Source organism: Drosophila mauritiana, chromosome 2L, assembly GCF_004382145.1.
Source record: "Drosophila mauritiana strain mau12 chromosome 2L, ASM438214v1, whole genome shotgun sequence".
NCBI lineage: Eukaryota > Metazoa > Arthropoda > Insecta > Diptera > Drosophilidae > Drosophila > Drosophila mauritiana.
The window spans coordinates 12616028-12633900 of NC_046667.1; the positions used below are offsets into that span (position 1 = coordinate 12616028).

Here is a 17873-nt window from a genome sequence, read left to right on the forward strand (position 1 = left end):
ATAAATTCCAATCATTTTGCAAATGGAATGTGCTGGCGCAAACCAATAAAACCACAAAGCACAACACAGCAGATGGCCGAGAAGCCGGAGCAGCAGGACTCCCGTCAAACTGCATGCGGTTCCCGGAATAAGTGAAATTTTTGGGACCGACATTGATTTCGCCACGTATCCTGCATGGGACACAACCCTTTAACTTCTCTTCACATTTCAACTAGAGATCTATGGTACGTCTGAAATCTCCTTTGAGACGTAGTCTTTGTGAACAACATGAAATAAAAGTGGTGAAGCTCATGGTATTTTTACCAAAACCTAACATTACCAAAACTAGGAAAACTAATTGCCTACCACTACAGAATTTTAGAAGAAACATAGCCAGCTTATTCCCTACACTCATTTTAAGTTATCTTACATAGAACACTAGCCCAAACCATGAGTTTTCCCAGAAATAACACCAGGAAATCGCCGTTAAAAAGAAAGAGGCTTAGACCATGTCATCTTGACTATGCTAACGAGCGCCTATGGGAACACAGTTACTTAAGGGTAAGCTATAGTCCACCCTTATTCAGCAAATAAGGTTTTCGCTTGTAGGAAAAATGCAAGGAGCTAAATTTGGAGGAGGAGTATAGGTACTACCAGGTCCGTCTGATGGTCAGCAACCTCACAATTTTTTACGTATTGTTCATAATTCTGGCCATCAGCTTTTTGACAATCGAATTGCTTTACGTACAGGTGATATTTTACGCTTGACCCACAAATCGATTTCAGTTAAATAAACTCTTATGCAGCACTATAATGCCATAATTGTTAACTTGGTTATCAGAGTAGTAAACACTATCCTGGTTTTAACCGTGTTGAGCATCAATTTTTGCGAAAAATTTGTCAGTCGCCACCAATGGGTCATGATAGCCAGCTCAGTGGTATCGGTATATCTAGTGGTACTCACAGGTGAGCTTATCAAATTATTCATTCAGATTATGTGTTCACCGCACAGACTGTTCATTTTCAGATATTGCTATGATCTCGTATCACTATTATAAGAACGACTGGCCCCTTAATACCTCATTCGACGTCTTCGCACTCTGCATGATCTACATGTTCCTGCCAATTCCCTCGATCAAGGGAGCTGCCCTCTTGGCATCCTCAGTCAGTCTTATATATGTGGCCTTTTTTATGCACTCGCTCACTTTCAACGCGGTGTACACTGAGCGCGATAGTTTCGGCTACGATGTGATATCCACTGATATATTACACAACCTGGGTTTTAACATGATGGGTATCTTTTTTCGCATTATGAACGACACCATGGTGCGCGCATCCTTTCTGGATCGCCATCAGTTCATCATGGAGGAGACTTGGTTGCGTCATGCCTTGCTACAGGAATCGATACTTTTGGACAGCATACTACCGCCTCAAATTGCAAAACCCGTTCAGGAAAAAATCAAAAGCAAAATAACCCAGTCCGAGAACAGCAACGACCGCTTTCAAGTGGGTCCCCGAACGACAGAAAGCTTCATGGCCATACAAATTCATCCTGATGTATCTATCCTGTATGCAGATGTGGTAAACTACACCCATTTGACAACGACATTGACCGTGGGAGACCTGGTGAAGGTCCTGCACGACCTCTACGGCAGATTCGATATCGCTGCCTCCAACTTCAAGGTGCAGCGCATCAAGTTCCTGGGCGATTGCTACTATTGTGTGGCCGGTTTGACTACTCCGGATCCAGATCACGCGAAGTGTTGCGTGTCCTTGGGCATATCCATGATTTCCAACATCCAGGAAGTTCGGTACGTTGGCCATTGAGAATGAGAAATAGGCTTTATTTACAACGTTCTCCATCATTTGACAGGGCTGAACGTGGATTGGATATCGACATGCGCATAGGTGTTCATTCGGGCTCTCTTCTCGCTGGCATCATCGGCGAGGCCAAGCTGCAATTTGACATATGGGGTACTCTTGGCTTGTAAGAAGTAATTCATTTGATATAATTTGATCAATATCTTTGTCAGGAACTGACGTGGAGATCGCCAATCATCTGGAGTCCACTGGGAAACCAGGTTACGTTCACGTTAGTGGACGAACCCTAAGTATGCTAAATCCAGCGGATTATACTATATTAAGTGGTACGCAAAGGGCTCGAAGCGATCCAGTTTTGCAGTACATACACACCTATCTACTTACTGGCCAAGTGGCCCGCGAGTCATTTATAACTTCAATTGGTGGAGTTCGATCCGGCTCCATTCTTGAAGTAAAGTCAATCGACCGGATCAGGTCAAGCAGGCCTAGTCAATCATCCATGACCGATGAGTTCCGAGAAGAGTTCCGGAATATGCCAGTTGGGGGCATTAAGTTAGTGTTAATTATAATTTCTTGTCTACATATATAAGCATAACCCCTAATTTAAATAATTGTTACTGAAACTCATACTTACCATCGTAGCTTGAACTCACCCTGCTGCCGACGAACTAGATTGGACACCCATAAGAAAGCCCAGCGGGAGATCGGCATTTTTTGTGCGGCGTTCAAGGACTCTTCCCTGGAATGGAACTACCTGCACCAGCCGGACTTCATCTTCAAGTCCTCAATGCTGCTGGCCTGGGGAATCGGCTGCTGCTTGATCTATATCCAGATAGTGACCAACAACTTTTCTTGCACCGCATGCATTGTGGTCGACTTGGTAACGTTCTTCTTTCTGACTTCCTTGCTGTGCCTCGCGTGGTACAAAAACGTGTGTTGGTGGAAAAGTGGGCGCTACGAGTTCAAAATCTATGGAAAATACAGCTGCATGGCGTTTCACATTTTTGAAAAGATCCAACACAGTGTGTCCCTGCGCATTACCGTCTATCTGGGGATCTTAATTTCCTACTATGCTGTGATCTCCCTGATAATGGTGAGTTTTAAGGAGAATTTTTTATCAGTTGTAATGAATTTAAAATTTGTAGATAAACTGTGACCGCGACATGTATGAGTTGAGTTACATTGAGAGCAAGCTCTATCACTACGAAATGGATCGGGATACCTGTTTCCATCCCTGGGTCTTCACGAACATGATCTCCCTGATCCTGGGCATAAGCTACACCTTCGCCCGAATTCCATTTGGCCTCAAGATAGTCATCAGCTGCTGCGAGACACTTGCCTACTTGTTAATCGTATTCTTCCAGTTCGCATTTATTTTCCAGCACAGTGCCACCACAACTCCATATATGAAGGCGGAACTAGCTCACTGTCTTCGGGTGTGCATGATGTTACTCACGATGTACGCAAAGGAGCGTCAGTCTGAGTTCAATACTAAAATGAACTATAAGTAAGTAGTGTCCGTAGATCTTGCAACTAATTAACTAAATCATTATGCTGTTAACAGGCTTAACGTGGATTTGCAAAACAAACAAAAAGCGGCCGATTTAACAAACCAATCCATCATAATCCTGCTCAATAACATACTCCCTTCTCATGTTGGTCTGTTTCAGGGGATATTTGCCAAAATGATCATTAGAACTTGATTTGTTTGCTCTCTTTTACAGTTGACCTCTATCTCAATTCATTGGCCAAACACGAACTCTACTATGAAAACTATCGAATGGTATCAGTCATGTTTGCCATGCTCATCAATTTTCCAATGAACTTGCCAAGCCTCCGGGTGCTTAACGATATCATAACCGAATTCGATAGACTGGTGAGCTATCTCTTTAACTGAATTCATTGGTATTCTAATATTCCCATACGATCGCAGTTGACTGCTTACAGGGAATATTACGTAGTCGAGAAGATCAAAGTCGTGGGCTGCACTTATATGGCGGCCTGTGGATTGGACTTCAACCTGGCCTCAAACATCCGCCAAAGCGACCATTTTCGCAATAGTTCCCTACATGTTGAAGGTAAGTTATTAATCATAAATTAAGGTTTGTAATATTTGTTGCTTAACAATCCTCAGAAAGTATACAGAAATACTTCCTAAATTTTAATTATCATCCTATTCTCATTCCAGTGGAACACGCACGTAATCATCGTATGACCGACGAAAACTACGACAGCGATATGAACAATGATGAAGTGGTCTTCATAATGACCACCTTCGCCCTGGACCTGATGCGAACTCTAGCAGCATGCAACCGGGCGTACTCAAGCTCATTTTTCGAGCAGTCCTTGTCCAACGGGAAGATTTGCATCGGGATCTCCAGCGGTGAGATAATGGCCGGCGTGGTGGGAGCTTCTCAGCCGCACTACGACATATGGGGAAACCCTGTGAATATGGCTTCTCGAATGGAATCGACAGGGCTGCCGGGACACATCCAGGTGACGGAGGAGTCAGCAAAAATTCTTCAGGAGTTCGACATCAAGTGTATATACCGCGGCATGACCTTCGTGAAGGGTCGTGGTGACATACCCACCTATTTTGTGGGAATTGACGAGAACCTTAAATTTATCTCCGCAAAATTGGTCAATCGTAGTTTGTCCAGACGTTTCTCAGTTATGTCTTCACTAGATCCGGACAGCCTTAGGAAGAGTTCGTCTAGTGATCAAGAATCTGGCGAATAGCTTGGTATATTTTTTCAAAAATTTCTGAAATATATATTTTTTATATGTAACCTTATGCTTTTCAATCAGTGTGTGTGGAATTTCTTTCTAAAATCATTAGGGACTTTTGAATAGTAGTGTAGGCTTTATTAATAAGAGCGATTTTTAAAAAATCCAAAATATGTACAAAAAAACAGCGTATGGGCTAAACAAATCGAGGAAATGTTATCTGGACTACACTGATGAGCGACTGTGGGAACCGGGCTATTTAAAGGTGAAAAAATCCGCAAACCTTCAGGATACTTAATGATTTCCTTGTAGGCCAAATGTAAGGAATTGTGTCTAGAAGAAGAGTATAAAAAATATCAGATCCGCCTCATGATCAGTTACCTCACCGTCTTCTTTCCTTTGTTTATATTTGTGGTCGTAGGCTGCGAGCTCTGCCCATGGATTTTCTCTGAGGTGAGAGTTCAAACTTGACCCATAATGCGTTTATGATAAAGCAGCTAAACCTTGCAGCAAAAAAAACTCATCTACTACGAATCATTAACGGCTATAATTGTATTAGTTGCTGTTGCTGCCATATTGAGCATCAATTTCTTTGAGAGCATTGTGCATCGCCACAGGTGGATTATGGTGTTCTCCTCAATATTATCCGCGTATATTGTGGTATTAGTTGGTAAGTGTATTAGCCTTGACCCCTGATCTTCACTGACTTTCATTTTCAGATATATATCAGATACTAGTGTTCCATTTCAAGTATCACTGGCCACTTAATACATTATACGACGTCTTCGTCCTCTGCATGATTTATATGTTCTTGCCAATTCCTTCGATCAGGGGAGCAGCCCTGTTGGCCACCTCTGTCAGTCTCATGTACATTGGATTATTCATTTACTTTTTAAAGTACGACGATGAAGATATTGCAGAGGTAGTCCATGACCTTGATACGATTTGCGTCGACATATTTCACTATTTGGGTTTCAATCTGATGGGGATTTTCTTCCGGATAATGAACGACACCATGGTGCGCTCCTCCTTTCTGGATCGCCACCAGTTCCTCAAGGAGGAGATATGGCTTCGACAAGCGCGGCAACAAGAGTCAATGCTTCTGGATAGCATACTTCCCCCCCAGATTGCAAAGCCCATCCAACAAAGCATTAAGGAAAGGATCATGTTGTCCGAAACTGATTCAGATAACATTGTCGTGAATGCCCGGCGAGCAGAAAACTTTATGGCCATCCAAATCCATCCCGATGTTTCCATCCTGTATGCAGATGTGGTGAACTACACCCATTTAACGACAACACTGACGGTGGAGAAGTTGGTAAAGGTCCTGCATGATCTATACGGCAGATTCGATATGGCTGCCTCAACTTTCAAGGTGCAGCGAATCAAGTTCCTGGGCGATTGCTACTACTGTGTGGCGGGTTTGGGGGAAGCTGATCCCGATCATGCTAGGATGGCTGTATCTCTGGGAATTTCCATGATTGCAAACATCCAGGAGGTGCGGTATGTTTCCCAGAAATATTTACTAAAACCTCCCATAAAACAAACCACCAAAAATATAATAGGTCCCATCGTTCACTGGATATTGATATGCGAATTGGTGTCCATTCAGGAACTTTGCTTGCAGGTGTGATCGGACAAGCAAAGCTGCAGTATGACATATGGGGTAGGTGTAAACCAGTTGTTAGTGGCTCCATTATCTGATAATTGACATCTCAGGTCCCGACGTGGATATTGCCAATCGATTAGAGGCAACCGGCAAGCCCGGTTACGTGCACGTTAGTGGTCGCACTTTAAGTAGCTTAAACGTAGCTGAGTACACGGTATTCCCGGGAACGGAAGTGGCCCAAAGTGATCCTATACTGCAGAAACAGCCGATGACTACCTACCTCCTAACGGCCGCTCCCAGCCGCAATTCAGTCAGATCTGTGGATGCAGTGCACTCCTACGCTGAGATCGACATAAACGCGTTGGGAGCTTCCCGGAAAAGCCCGAATTTACGGCCAACCTTAATGTCAGATGAGTTGCGTAAGGAGTTTAAAAAGATGCCAGTGGGAGGCTTCAAGTAGGTGTTAAATGAAAATTTAATAATATTCAGTACAAAAATTAATATTGTGCACAGCATTCGATCGCCGTGCTGCCGAGACAATTCGAGTGAGGAGAAAGTCAACAACGACTTAGGCAAGTTTTGTGTAGCCTTCAAGGACTCGTCTCTCGAATGGAGTTATTTGCATAAGCCAGATTTCATCTTGAAATACTCAGTGCTGCTTGCTTGGGGAATCGGGTGCTGCCTTATCTACATCCAGATAGTCAACGACAAATTCACCATCTGTGTTGAATGCATCATGATCGACATGGTTGTGTTTACCTTCCTGACTTCATTGCTCTTTATCTCCTGGTACAAGAAAGTGTGTTGGTGGAGAAGCGTCGAAGATGACACCCATAAGTATGGGAGAGTCAGCTGCAAGTTGTTCCAGATTTGGGAAAGAATGCAGCACAGTTTTGTCCTGCGAGTTACTATCTATATGAGTATAGTTGCGAGCTATTACTTGTTGATATCTACGATACTAGTAAGTTTAGAGCTACTTAGTACTCCGCTGCGTTAACGAATCTTATCATTCTATTCAGCTAAACTGTGACAAAAATCAATATGAGCTAGATGTTATCAATAGCAAGCTCTATCACTATGACATTGTAACTGACAACTGTTTTAATCCGTGGGTATTCACAGACATGATTTCCCTGATCATGGGCGTAAGCTACACCTTCGCCCGAATTCCATTTGCCCTAAAGATGCTAATTACCTGTTGCGCAACCGTTGGTTACTTGGTTATCGTATTCTTTCAGTACGCATTTATTTTCGAGCACAGTGCCACCACAACACCATTTATGAAGGCGGAACTAGCTCACTGTCTTCGAGTGTGCATGATGTTACTCACGATGTACGCAAAGGAGCGTCAGTCAGAATTCAATACTAAAATTAACTTCAAGTAGGTTTTTAATGCTCTTTCTACTCCTCAATCAAGGGAATTTTCGAATTGTTTACAGGATAAATCAGGACTTGCAAGGCAAGCAAAAAGCGGCTGACATCACGAACAAATCCATCATAATTCTACTCACTAACATTCTTCCCTCCCATGTGGGTCAGTTCTTACCTATAAATATAAAACCCCAAAGATCAAGGTTCTTATCAAAAACGTTTTCACCCACAGTTGAGGTTTATCTCGATTCAGTAGCCAATCACGAACTGTACTACGAAAACTATAAAATGGTGTCCGTCATGTTCGCCATGCTCATCAATTTTCAAATGGATTTGCCCAGCCTGCGAGTGCTAAACGATATCATAACAGAATTTGATAGACTGGTAAGCGTATGTATTGCTTTCTAGATAATAAGGTATCATCACTTCCGAACCCAGTTAAATGCCTACAAGGAATATTATGTCGTCGAGAAGATTAAAGTCGTGGGCTGCACTTATATGGCAGCTTGTGGACTTGATTTTACCCTGGCCAAGTCAAAATTTGGAAGCAGAACACATGCTTCTTACTCATCCGAAAGTAAGTACACCCTCTTGATGGACTTCCAATGATGAAGGGGATACATTTAGTTTATAAACTCATCTCTTTTAGTGGAACAGGTGCTTTATCGCAAAGAGTCCAAAGGCACAGAAAACGACCATGATGAGGTGGCCTTTATAATGACCACGTTTGCCTTGGATCTAATGAGAGTGCTTTCCGTCTGCAACAAGGCATACGCTGGTAGACCCTTCGATCGGGCTCTATCTACCGGAGAGATCTGTATCGGAATCTCGACCGGCGAAATAATGGCCGGAGTGGTGGGGGCGTCTCAGCCACACTATGACATCTGGGGAAACCCGGTCAATATGGCCTCTCGAATGGAATCGACAGGGCTGCCTGGACACATCCATGTGACGCAAGAGACAGCCAATATTCTCGAGCAGTTCGATATTATGTGCATGTACCGTGGCATGACCTTTGTGAAGGGTCGTGGAGAAATTCCCACCTACTTTGTGGGCATCGACGATAATTTGAAGTTTATGCCCTCAAATTTGAAGAAGAAGAATATGTCAAAGCGTTTTTCAGTCTTGTCCTCTCTAGTGCCAGCTCACAGCGGAAGTACATCTTCAAATGAATACATTTGATACTTTTTACAACTTTACAGAAATATATTCTGTACGCTACTCCGAATTAGATATTTTCTATAATTTATACCCACACTATAATTGTCATTGTTAGTTGAATATTAGCTTTGTGATATGTAAAATAAAGGCAAATGACGTTCAATTAAGTTAAATGTAGGTTCATGGCTCTAAGCAGGCTTTGAGTCCTGGAACCCAGTTCTCATACATAATATAACTCAAACGTACAAAAAAAATACCATTTAAAAATATGAACAAAAAAAACACTAGCAAAACGCCGTACAGGGAAAGGTTTAGGCGATGTAATCTGGAATATACTAATGAACGCCTTTGGGAACAAAGTTATTTGAAGGTAAGGAATTTGCTCAGATATCCGGCTCTTGAATGCAACAGATATTTGTAGGCCAGATGTAAGGAGTTGCACTTAGAGGAGGAGTATATGAAATATAAGATTCGTTTGATGATCAGTTCCCTCACCGTTTTCGTCCCCATGTTAATAATATTGATCGTAGCTCTTCAAGTAATCATTTGGTCATTTACCGAGGTAAGCGTTTTTAGTTGACGATCTGGTTATTTCTACGTATATTACTTCTACGCAGTATAACAAATACATCTACATAAATGCGATATTTGACTTAGGATCATTAATTTTAGTCACGGGCTTACTGAGCATCAATTTCTTTGAAGGCTTTATAAACCGCCACAGATGGGTCTTGACTTTCACCTCGACTTTGTCGGCATATGTTGTGGTTTTGGGTGGTAAGTTTAAGAAGTTGAAGATGCCCTCTAAAATTTAATCACTTGTATGCTAGTTACACCAGCTACTCGTAGAGTGGGTGTACTTAGTTCCATATGCACTCACCTGCAGTTTTTTCTCTTGTTTTCAGACATAGCCTTTAACACTTATTATTATTACAAATCTGACTGGCCTCTTAATACCTTATACGATGTCTTTGTGCTCTGCATGATCTACATGTTCCTGCCAATACCTTCGAGCAAGGCAGCCGCTCTGCTAGCCATATCTGTTAGTCTAACATATGTGATATATTTCATTCACTTTATGGCATTCAACGAGCATAATGTTGCTAAATATGTTCATGGTCTGGATATAGTATCAATAGATTTTTTTCACTACCTGGGTTTCAATATGATGGGAATATTCTTCAGAATCATGAACGACACCATGGTGCGCTCGTCGTTCCTGGATCGATACCAGTTCATCACGGAGGAGATTTGGCTACGCCAAGCTCGCCGTCAAGAGTCCCTGCTTCTGGACAGCATACTTCCACCGCAGATTGCGAAGCCCATTCAGAAAAGCATTAAGGAAAAGATCATGCGGCCCGATAACGACTTCTACCATCTGGGCACTTCCCGGAAAGCAGAAAACTTCATGTCCATCCAGATTCACAACGATGTCAGTATCCTGTATGCTGATCTCGTGAACTATACCCAATTAACCACAACACTGACGGTAGAGAAGCTGGTGAAGGTCCTGCACGACCTCTACGCCAGATTTGATTTGGCTGCCGTCTCTTTCAAGGTGCAGCGCATCAAGTTCCTGGGCGATTGCTACTACTGTGTGGCGGGTTTGGGGGAAGCTGATCCAGATCACGCTAGGATGGCTGTATCTCTGGGAATTTCCATGATTGCTAACATTAAGGAGGTGAGGTATGTTGATTACTATGATCCCAATAGGTTTACAATCTATGATTTATGGCGTCCCGCATCGGCAGAAAGGGGTTAGTTTTTTTTTAGTTTTTCTTTCTCTAACTTGGCTTTTCTTTTGAGTACCATTTCTTCCACAGTGTGAATCGTTCTTTGAATATTGGCATGCGAATTGGTGTCCATTCGGGAACATTGTTTGCAGGTGTGATCGGCGAGGCCAAGCTGCAATACGACATATGGGGTATGCTGCGACACAACAAATCAATGAGCCAAAACTTATTCTTGAGTTTTCCAGGTACCGACGTGAATATTGCCAGTCGTCTGGAAGCAACCGGAAGTCCTGGGTATGTGCATGTTAGTGGACGAACTCTGAGTAGCTTGAACGCTGAGGAATACAGGATATATCCGGGCACGGAAGCGGCCCAGAAGGATCCCGTACTGCAGAAACATCCGATGAGCACCTACCTCCTCGCCGTCATACCATCACGTGATTCAGATAATATTATTAGCGTAGTTGAGGGTGTTCCTAACCTGGACCTCCAAACCGTGGGATCTAACCGAAAATCACTGATTTTGAAGCCGGATTCACTGTCCGATGAAATGCGTGAGGAATTTAGAAAGATGCCGGTGGGTGGCTTAAAGTAAGTATTGGGTAAAATTGTGCACTGAAATAAAGAAATACGAGAACTTTTTAAGTTTAAAATATCGAACTACTACCGCAGATTTCAATTCCCTTGGTCACGACGAGAAAGAAATGTGAAAATCGAGAAGGTCGAACGCGATTTGGGCCTTTATTGTGTAGCATTTAAGGACAAATCTGTGGAATGGAATTATTTGCATCAGCCCGATTATATTTTTAAATACTCAGTGGCACTCGGCTGGGGAATTGGGTGCTGCCTCATTTACATCCAGTCCGTGAACAACTCAGATCTCTTTTATACGGGTGTTTTTATTGACATTATGGCGTTTTTCGTCCTGACTTTCCTACTATTCATCTGCTGGTACAAGAAAGTGTGCTGGTGGCATAGTGGACAGAACGAGCTCAGGAGTTACGGCAAACTCAGCTGCGCCATATTCCACTTGTTTGAAAAGATCCAGCACAGTTTTGTCCTTCGCCTCACTGTCTACATGATGATAATAGTGTGCTATTATATGGTGCTCTCCTTGATATTAGTAAGTTATGCAATAACGTGTGCATAAAGCTGCCTTTAATATATTCATATATATACTTTTTTTTATGCCCACAGATGAGCTGTGAAAAGGACCAATATGAGTTGGACATTATAGAGAGCAAGCTCTATAACTATGACATGGATCCGTTTACCTGCTTCCACCCCTGGGCCTATACGAACATGATGGCCCTGATCCTGGGAATGAGTTACACCTTCGCCCGCATACCCTTCGCCCTCAAGACCTTCATCGGTTGCATTGAAGCAGTGGCCTTCGTCCTGGTTGTGTGCTTCCAGTACGCCTTCATTTTTGAGCACAGTGTCACCACGTCGCCCTATTTAAAGGCTGAAATAGCGCATTCCTGCAGGGTGTGCATGATGCTGATAACTATGTACGCTAAGGAGCGTCAGACAGAGTTCAACACTAAAATGAACTACAAGTAATGCCTATAGCAAATACTTTCTTTAAATCAGCTGATATTCTGATTTTCATAACTGATTGCAGGCTCAACCTGGACCTGCAGAAAAAGCAAAAATCGGCCGATGTAACCAACCAGTCCATCATAATCCTGCTTAACAACATTCTTCCATCTCATGTTGGTCAGTTTGCAACGAATATTGCCCCAAGGAGCTTAGTATCTAAGTTCATAGTTCTCTTTCGCAGTCGAGGTATATCTCAGCTCTATAGCCAGACACGAATTGTATTATGAAAACTATCGAATGGTATCAGTCATGTTTGCCATGCTCACAAACTTTCAAATGGATCTGCCCAGCTTAAGAGTGCTAAATGATATAATCACAGCATTCGACAGACTGGTAAGCTATTGTATTGAATCTAATTTACGACTAATATTCTATACCTTCCGATTGCAGCTTTCTGCCTACAAGCAATATTACGTAGTCGAGAAAATCAAAGTCGTGGGATGCACTTATATGGCGGCCTGTGGATTGGACTTCAGCCTGATCGAAAACATTGATAGCAACTCGAATTTCGGCAGTACATCATTGTCATCCGAATGTAAGTACCAATGCATTGGTTCTTAACATAGGTTACCTACTTTTTTATGGTTGTATTTGATTATCTCAGTAGAACAGGTGCGTTCGCGTTTGGAATCATCTATCAGAGAGAGGAACCATGATGAGGTGGCTTTTATAATGGCTACGTTTGCTCTGGACCTGATGCGTGTCCTGTCGGTGTGCAACAAGGCTTACGCCGGAAAACCCTTCGATCGGGCATTGTCCACCGGCGAGATAAGGATCGGTATCTCTACGGGTCAGATAATGGCTGGGGTAGTGGGCGCTTCCCAGCCGCACTACGACATCTGGGGGAACCCGGTCAATATGGCCTCTCGAATGGAATCGACTGGTTTGTCTGGACATATTCAGGTTACGAAGGAGACTGCCCAAACGCTCGAGGAGTTCGATGTTATGTGCTATTATCGCGGCTTAACATTTGTGAAGGGTCGTGGTGAAATTCCCACCTACTTTGTGGGCATCGATAAAGACCTAAAGTTCATGTCCAAGAAAATCGATAGAGTTTCGGAGAACCCATCAGATCTAAAACCTGACCTGGACGGCTCCTAAGACAGATGCAAATTTTTTCGTTAAAATCTTCATAATATGGAATTCGAATGGCAATGCATATTGAAGGCTACGTTTCTCAAATTTTGAGATCGTAGTTCTTGACTGTAAAATTTGAGATGCGTAGCCTTACAAAATGATGTGGACTCAAATCTTGTAAAAATTATGTGGAAAATACATATTTTTGCTACCTTAGAACGTTTTTTACCAATTTTTTAATCCTTTGCAAGGCTCAACCACTTTTTTTTATTGAAATAAAAATTGTTTAGGTAGGCTGTGTGTTGTATGTTCAAATTGTTCTGCCGGGTCTTGTGAATCGAAAATAAAAGATAAGCTTGTGAAACGAAATGCCTAAATCCCTAGGAAATTGTCAGCTTAATTATTCAAAGGAACGCATGTGGGAACCCGGCTACCTTAAGGTAAAATTAAGTCTTTGGACCTGCAATCCTTTATTTAGTATTCTATGTCCCAATATTCTAGGCAAAATGTGCAGAGTTGCGATTGGAGAGCGAGTTCCGACTGTATCGAATACGGCTTTGGAAGAGTTACCTACTCACTTTCTTCATGCTGCATATTTTCGTTACCTCCGTGCACTGCACCCTACTCTTAGCAACAATTGAGGTAAGAACCAGCTAACCTAGATACAATTTTAGACCAAAAATGGCACAAAATATTAAAAAAACCTTTAAAAGCAACATTTTGGATCTGAGAGGATTTTTCTTCCATCTAGTAATTTTTGTATATATATGTTTTATTCTCGTTGTTGTATCTCCTGAAGAGCCGATCAATTATTTATTTCGATGTGGCCCTTACCATAGGATGCGCATTGGTTCTTATTCTTGTGCTGAGTGTTAACTTCTGCGATGAATTTATTGCGAAACACACGTGGTACATGTATGCCAGCTCGATATTTGCCTCCCTGACTTTGGTATTCGCTGGTTGGTATTTGGTTATGATCATTAATGCATATCACTTAAATTATATACTTACTTTTAGACCTAACTGAATCAATTTACCACACCTATGCGCACAGCTGGATACTGGGCACATTCTACGACACCTACATAATATACATGATATACATGTTCCTGCCGATCCACTTCATCAGCGGGGCAGTCCTTCTGGCTCTGGTGGTGTCCGGTCTCTATATACTCTACTTTGTGATCTTCATTGCCCACGGCTTCGCCGAATTTGCGTCTGCACTATTCTCGGTCGGCGGAATGTCGGTGGACATTGTGCACTACCTGTGCCTTAATCTTGTGGGCATTTTCTACCGCGTTATGAACGACACGGTGGTGCGCTCCTCCTTCCTGGACCGACACCAGTACATCAAGGAGAAGATTTGGCTGCGCAACGCACGGCTGCAGGAGAAGAAGTTGCTGGACAGCATCCTGCCGCCGCAGATCTCGCTGCCCCTGCAGAAAGACATTCAGGGCAGGATCATAATGGCCAAGCAAGGTATTCACTCCTGGACCGCCATGGAGCGCACAATGGCCATACAGATCCATCCCGATGTCTCCATCCTGTATGCAGACGTGGTGAACTACACTCACTTGACCACCACACTGACGGTGGAGATGTTGGTGAAGGTCCTGCACGATCTCTACGGCAGATTCGATTTGGCTGCCTATCGCTACAAGGTGCAGCGCATCAAGTTCCTGGGGGACTGCTACTATTGTGTGGCGGGTCTGTCGGACCCCGATCCCGATCACGCCAATAACTGTGTCATCCTTGGTCTTTCCATGATCAACCACATCATGGAGGTGCGGTAAGTTAAATATAAGATACATATACAGTTTCTTAAACTCCCAAAATACTCACCCCTATTCTTGGCCTCAATTTTCAGGGACATTCATGGCTTGGACATCAATATGCGCATTGGAGTTCATTCGGGCAATCTGTTTGCTGGGGTCATCGGGGAGGCCAAGCTGCAGTTCGATATATGGGGTAAATGGACAAGACAAACTATCACTTCCTGTTGATTACAAATGCTTCCGAACTTCTAGGATTGGATGTTACCATAGCCAATGTTCTAGAATCAACTGGAGTGCCGGGATGTGTGCACATAAGTAGTGCCACCTTAAACAATTTGAACGTTAATCGCTTCGATATTGAGGATGGACCTGAAAAAGCCAGGGATCATCCTCTTCTGAAAAAATACCGAATAAGATCATATATAATTCGAGAGGACTTGCAAATGGATGACGAAGATAGTGACGAGTTTCTTGGCGATCTGCATACCCTTTCCTTGTGCGATATGGGAGCTCCATCAAGACTGAGTGATTCTGCTAATCAAAGTCTAAGGGCGCTTTTCCACGAAGAACTGCGTGAAGAGTTTCGCAAAATGCCGGTCAGTGCATTTAGGTAACTACACAACTTTTTATTAACAGAAAATATTTTCTAAATATAAACCCTTTTGGGTCGCAGTCCCAAAAGGCTATTGGGCATTTGTCGATTCAACATAGCACAAGAAGTTCCTGCACACCAAAAGTTAAACATTTGCTTGACCTTTACCGATCCGATTTTGGAAAGAGCCTATCTGAAGCAAACCGACTATATGTACAAATACAGCATTATTCTGGGCGCATGCGTTGGCTGCTCCCTGGTGTACATAGAACTGATGGACACCCAAATGATATGCCCCTCCTGCTTCGTTTTGCCAGCCGCAGTCGCCACAATACAGTGCATTCTGGCCTTAATCGCGTGGTACAAGAAGTATTGCTGGACCAGATATGGCCGAAAAAACGTGCCCCATCATTACAATGGATTCAGTTGCTTTATATTTCGCATCCATGACAAGATCCTAAACAGTCTGCCCATCCGCATCTGCATATACCTCTTCCTGATGATATCGAGTTTTTTTGTTATGTGCTTAATTGTGGTAAGTACTTAAAGTTGGATACAAAGTTAGTACGGTTTAAGTGAGCGGCGAATCTTGTAAACAGATGAGCTGCCAACGCGAAGACTTCGAGATGGCTTATATCGAGGAACGACTCTTTCACTATGAGCAGGAGGCCAAGATATGCTTTCATCCCTGGGTGACGACCAATATGTTATCCCTGATGATTTGTTTGACCTTCACATTCGCCCACATACCCATCATGGTCAAGACGGCAGTGGCCCTTTTGGAGACGCTCGCCTATCTGCTATTGATTTTCTTCCAGTTCGATTTCGTTTTCCATCACAGCGTTACGACAAACCCCTATTTCAAATCCGAGTACGCCCATGCCCTGCTAATATGCATCACCTTTCTAATCATGTTTGTGAAGGAGCGCCAAATAGAGTTCACCAACAAAGTAAACTTCAAGTGAGCTCGGTATAATTTATATCCATTTTAATTGTTATTCAATCGTGTTTTCTTAGCTGGCGTGTTGATCTGCGAAAGGAGGAGAATGCTGCCAGCCTTACAAATCATTCGATCATCATAATCCTCAACAACATACTGCCATCTCATATTGGTGAGTTTCCACCTGGTAAATTGAAAACATTAATATTAAGATTGATTTCTATATATTTTTTAGTGGATGTGTATCTGAATTCCTTGGCCAAACATGAACTCTACTTCGAAAACTATCGAATGGTGTCTGTCATGTTTGCCATGCTGATTAACTTTGAAATGGATCTTCGAAGCTTAAGAGTGCTCAATGAGATTATTGCCGAATTCGATACCTTGGTAGGGTTCTATATTTTACCAAAATAAGGAATTTGTTTTATAGAAAAAAATATCGCACTTTTAGTTGCTGTTCTACAAGGAGTATTACACCGTTGAGAAAATCAAAATCGTTGGCTGCACCTACATGGCGGCGTGTGGACTTGATCTTAACTTTGCCGGCTCCACTAGTACAAATCGCAAAGAGAGCACACCTCCAACTGGTTGTTATAAATCTTATGAAAACCCGTGTGAAAAAAGTATCAAATAGTACATTACAGAATGCAATGAAGAACACGGCCGAAGACTTCTGTTCCAGCAGAACAATGAGGACCTTGATGAAGTGGTCTTTGTGATGACCTCGTATGCGCTGGACATGATGCGAACCCTGGCCAAGAGCAATGAGACGTACCAGAGTATTGCTGGTGATCGAAATATTACGGATGGAACAATCGCCATCGGCATTTCCAGCGGTGAGGTGATGGCCGGCATTGTGGGTGCCTCGCAGCCGCACTACGACATCTGGGGCAATCCGGTCAACATGGCCTCGCGAATGGAATCAACGGGGCTGCCAGGACACATCCAGGTGACGGAAGAAACGTCCAATATTCTGCAACAGTTTGGCATTACATGTTCTTATCGCGGCATGACTTTTGTTAAGGGTCGTGGCAAAATTCCAACCTATTTGGTTGGTATCGATGAGAACCTTAACTTTATTCCACAGAAGGCAACGCGATTTCCAAGTCACCAGGAGCGCAGTACTGTTATATCGTTGCAATCCACATATACTCATCCGGATATGAATAACAGTATAGCTAGCACGTCTAGGCACACTTTGCAAAGTATATAAATGAGTTTTTTGTTAGTTAAATAACTAAGCAATGTGGCTTTTATGTTATATGTTTATAAAATGAATTAATAAACTAATTCTTCTTTCTAAATGACGATTTATTTTCGGTAATAGCTCTTTAAAGACCTGCCCAATTGTCTCCCCATTTCCTGAGCCGGAAAGTGACATGCATTTTCCATTCGAATTTCGAAACATAATTAATGATTTTGCTGTGCCTGCCTATCCATTAAAAGTGTCAAAAACATGAACAGAGCAAAGCAGAAGCCTGGTTGC

At 42.7% G+C, this 17873-nt stretch overlaps 4 protein-coding genes across 11 annotated transcripts; all 4 read left to right on the forward strand.

Moving 5' to 3' along the window:
- The first annotated feature begins 429 nt into the window (after positions 1-429).
- Positions 430-4562, forward strand: LOC117150637 (adenylyl cyclase X E). Its single transcript, XM_033317610.1, has 12 exons — positions 430-540; positions 589-729; positions 786-945; positions 1007-1790; positions 1853-1953; positions 2013-2352; positions 2443-2893; positions 2946-3307; positions 3365-3459; positions 3525-3676; positions 3734-3878; positions 3989-4562. Exons 1-12 carry the CDS (start codon positions 430-432, stop codon positions 4537-4539), a joined length of 3393 nt encoding a protein of 1130 aa, XP_033173501.1. The 3' UTR covers positions 4540-4562.
- Positions 4563-4621: 59 nt separating this feature from the next.
- LOC117150743 (adenylyl cyclase X E) lies at positions 4622-8810 on the forward strand. Its single transcript, XM_033317777.1, has 12 exons — positions 4622-4792; positions 4840-4980; positions 5038-5197; positions 5247-6030; positions 6093-6193; positions 6247-6592; positions 6650-7097; positions 7156-7517; positions 7576-7670; positions 7740-7891; positions 7946-8084; positions 8157-8810. The coding sequence occupies exons 1-12, from the start codon at positions 4700-4702 to the stop codon at positions 8687-8689; spliced, it is 3354 nt and encodes a 1117-aa protein (XP_033173668.1). The 5' UTR covers positions 4622-4699; the 3' UTR covers positions 8690-8810.
- Positions 8811-8871: 61 nt separating this feature from the next.
- LOC117150608 (adenylyl cyclase X E) lies at positions 8872-13287 on the forward strand. 8 transcript variants are annotated; one of them, XM_033317568.1, is made up of 13 exons: positions 8879-9038; positions 9090-9230; positions 9286-9445; positions 9574-10100; positions 10167-10354; positions 10492-10592; positions 10647-10992; positions 11074-11524; positions 11599-11960; positions 12026-12120; positions 12185-12336; positions 12394-12538; positions 12608-13287. In XM_033317568.1, exons 1-13 carry the CDS (start codon positions 8937-8939, stop codon positions 13102-13104), a joined length of 3267 nt encoding a protein of 1088 aa, XP_033173459.1. In that variant the 5' UTR covers positions 8879-8936; the 3' UTR covers positions 13105-13287. The 8 variants fall into 8 exon arrangements, with proteins under 8 accessions (XP_033173464.1, XP_033173465.1, XP_033173459.1 ...); XM_033317567.1 differs by having other exon boundaries at positions 8937-9038; positions 9574-10354; XM_033317574.1 differs by lacking the exons at positions 12394-12538; positions 12608-13287 and having other exon boundaries at positions 8875-9038; positions 9574-10354; positions 12172-12230.
- Positions 13288-13417: 130 nt separating this feature from the next.
- LOC117150830 (adenylyl cyclase X E) lies at positions 13418-17631 on the forward strand. The gene is made up of 12 exons (XM_033317897.1): positions 13418-13520; positions 13582-13722; positions 13880-14039; positions 14098-14869; positions 14948-15048; positions 15108-15465; positions 15529-15982; positions 16047-16408; positions 16465-16559; positions 16623-16774; positions 16839-16974; positions 17032-17631. The coding sequence occupies exons 1-12, from the start codon at positions 13449-13451 to the stop codon at positions 17598-17600; spliced, it is 3372 nt and encodes a 1123-aa protein (XP_033173788.1). The 5' UTR covers positions 13418-13448; the 3' UTR covers positions 17601-17631.
- The last annotated feature ends 242 nt before the right edge of the window (positions 17632-17873 follow it).

Excerpts from the sequence above, each read along its gene's own strand:
- LOC117150743 (XM_033317777.1), top strand. The coding sequence starts at position 4,700 with ATGTACAAAAAAACAGCGTATGGGCTAAACAAATCGAGGAAATGTTAT. Across the intron at positions 7,098-7,155 it reads TGTTGATATCTACGATACTA|CTAAACTGTGACAAAAATCA; the intron begins GTAAGTTTAGAG and ends CATTCTATTCAG. Across the intron at positions 7,518-7,575 it reads AATACTAAAATTAACTTCAA|GATAAATCAGGACTTGCAAG; the intron begins GTAGGTTTTTAA and ends AATTGTTTACAG.
- LOC117150830 (XM_033317897.1), top strand. The coding sequence starts at position 13,449 with ATGCCTAAATCCCTAGGAAATTGTCAGCTTAATTATTCAAAGGAACGC. Across the intron at positions 13,521-13,581 it reads GGGAACCCGGCTACCTTAAG|GCAAAATGTGCAGAGTTGCG; the intron begins GTAAAATTAAGT and ends CCAATATTCTAG. Across the intron at positions 16,975-17,031 it reads AGAGAGCACACCTCCAACTG|AATGCAATGAAGAACACGGC; the intron begins GTTGTTATAAAT and ends AGTACATTACAG.
- LOC117150608 (XM_033317567.1), top strand. The coding sequence starts at position 8,937 with ATGAACAAAAAAAACACTAGCAAAACGCCGTACAGGGAAAGGTTTAGG. Across the intron at positions 10,993-11,073 it reads ATGCCGGTGGGTGGCTTAAA|ATTTCAATTCCCTTGGTCAC; the intron begins GTAAGTATTGGG and ends CTACTACCGCAG. Across the intron at positions 12,337-12,393 it reads TCACAGCATTCGACAGACTG|CTTTCTGCCTACAAGCAATA; the intron begins GTAAGCTATTGT and ends TTCCGATTGCAG.
- LOC117150637 (XM_033317610.1), top strand. The coding sequence starts at position 430 with ATGAGTTTTCCCAGAAATAACACCAGGAAATCGCCGTTAAAAAGAAAG. Across the intron at positions 2,353-2,442 it reads ATGCCAGTTGGGGGCATTAA|CTTGAACTCACCCTGCTGCC; the intron begins GTTAGTGTTAAT and ends TTACCATCGTAG. Across the intron at positions 3,308-3,364 it reads AATACTAAAATGAACTATAA|GCTTAACGTGGATTTGCAAA; the intron begins GTAAGTAGTGTC and ends TGCTGTTAACAG.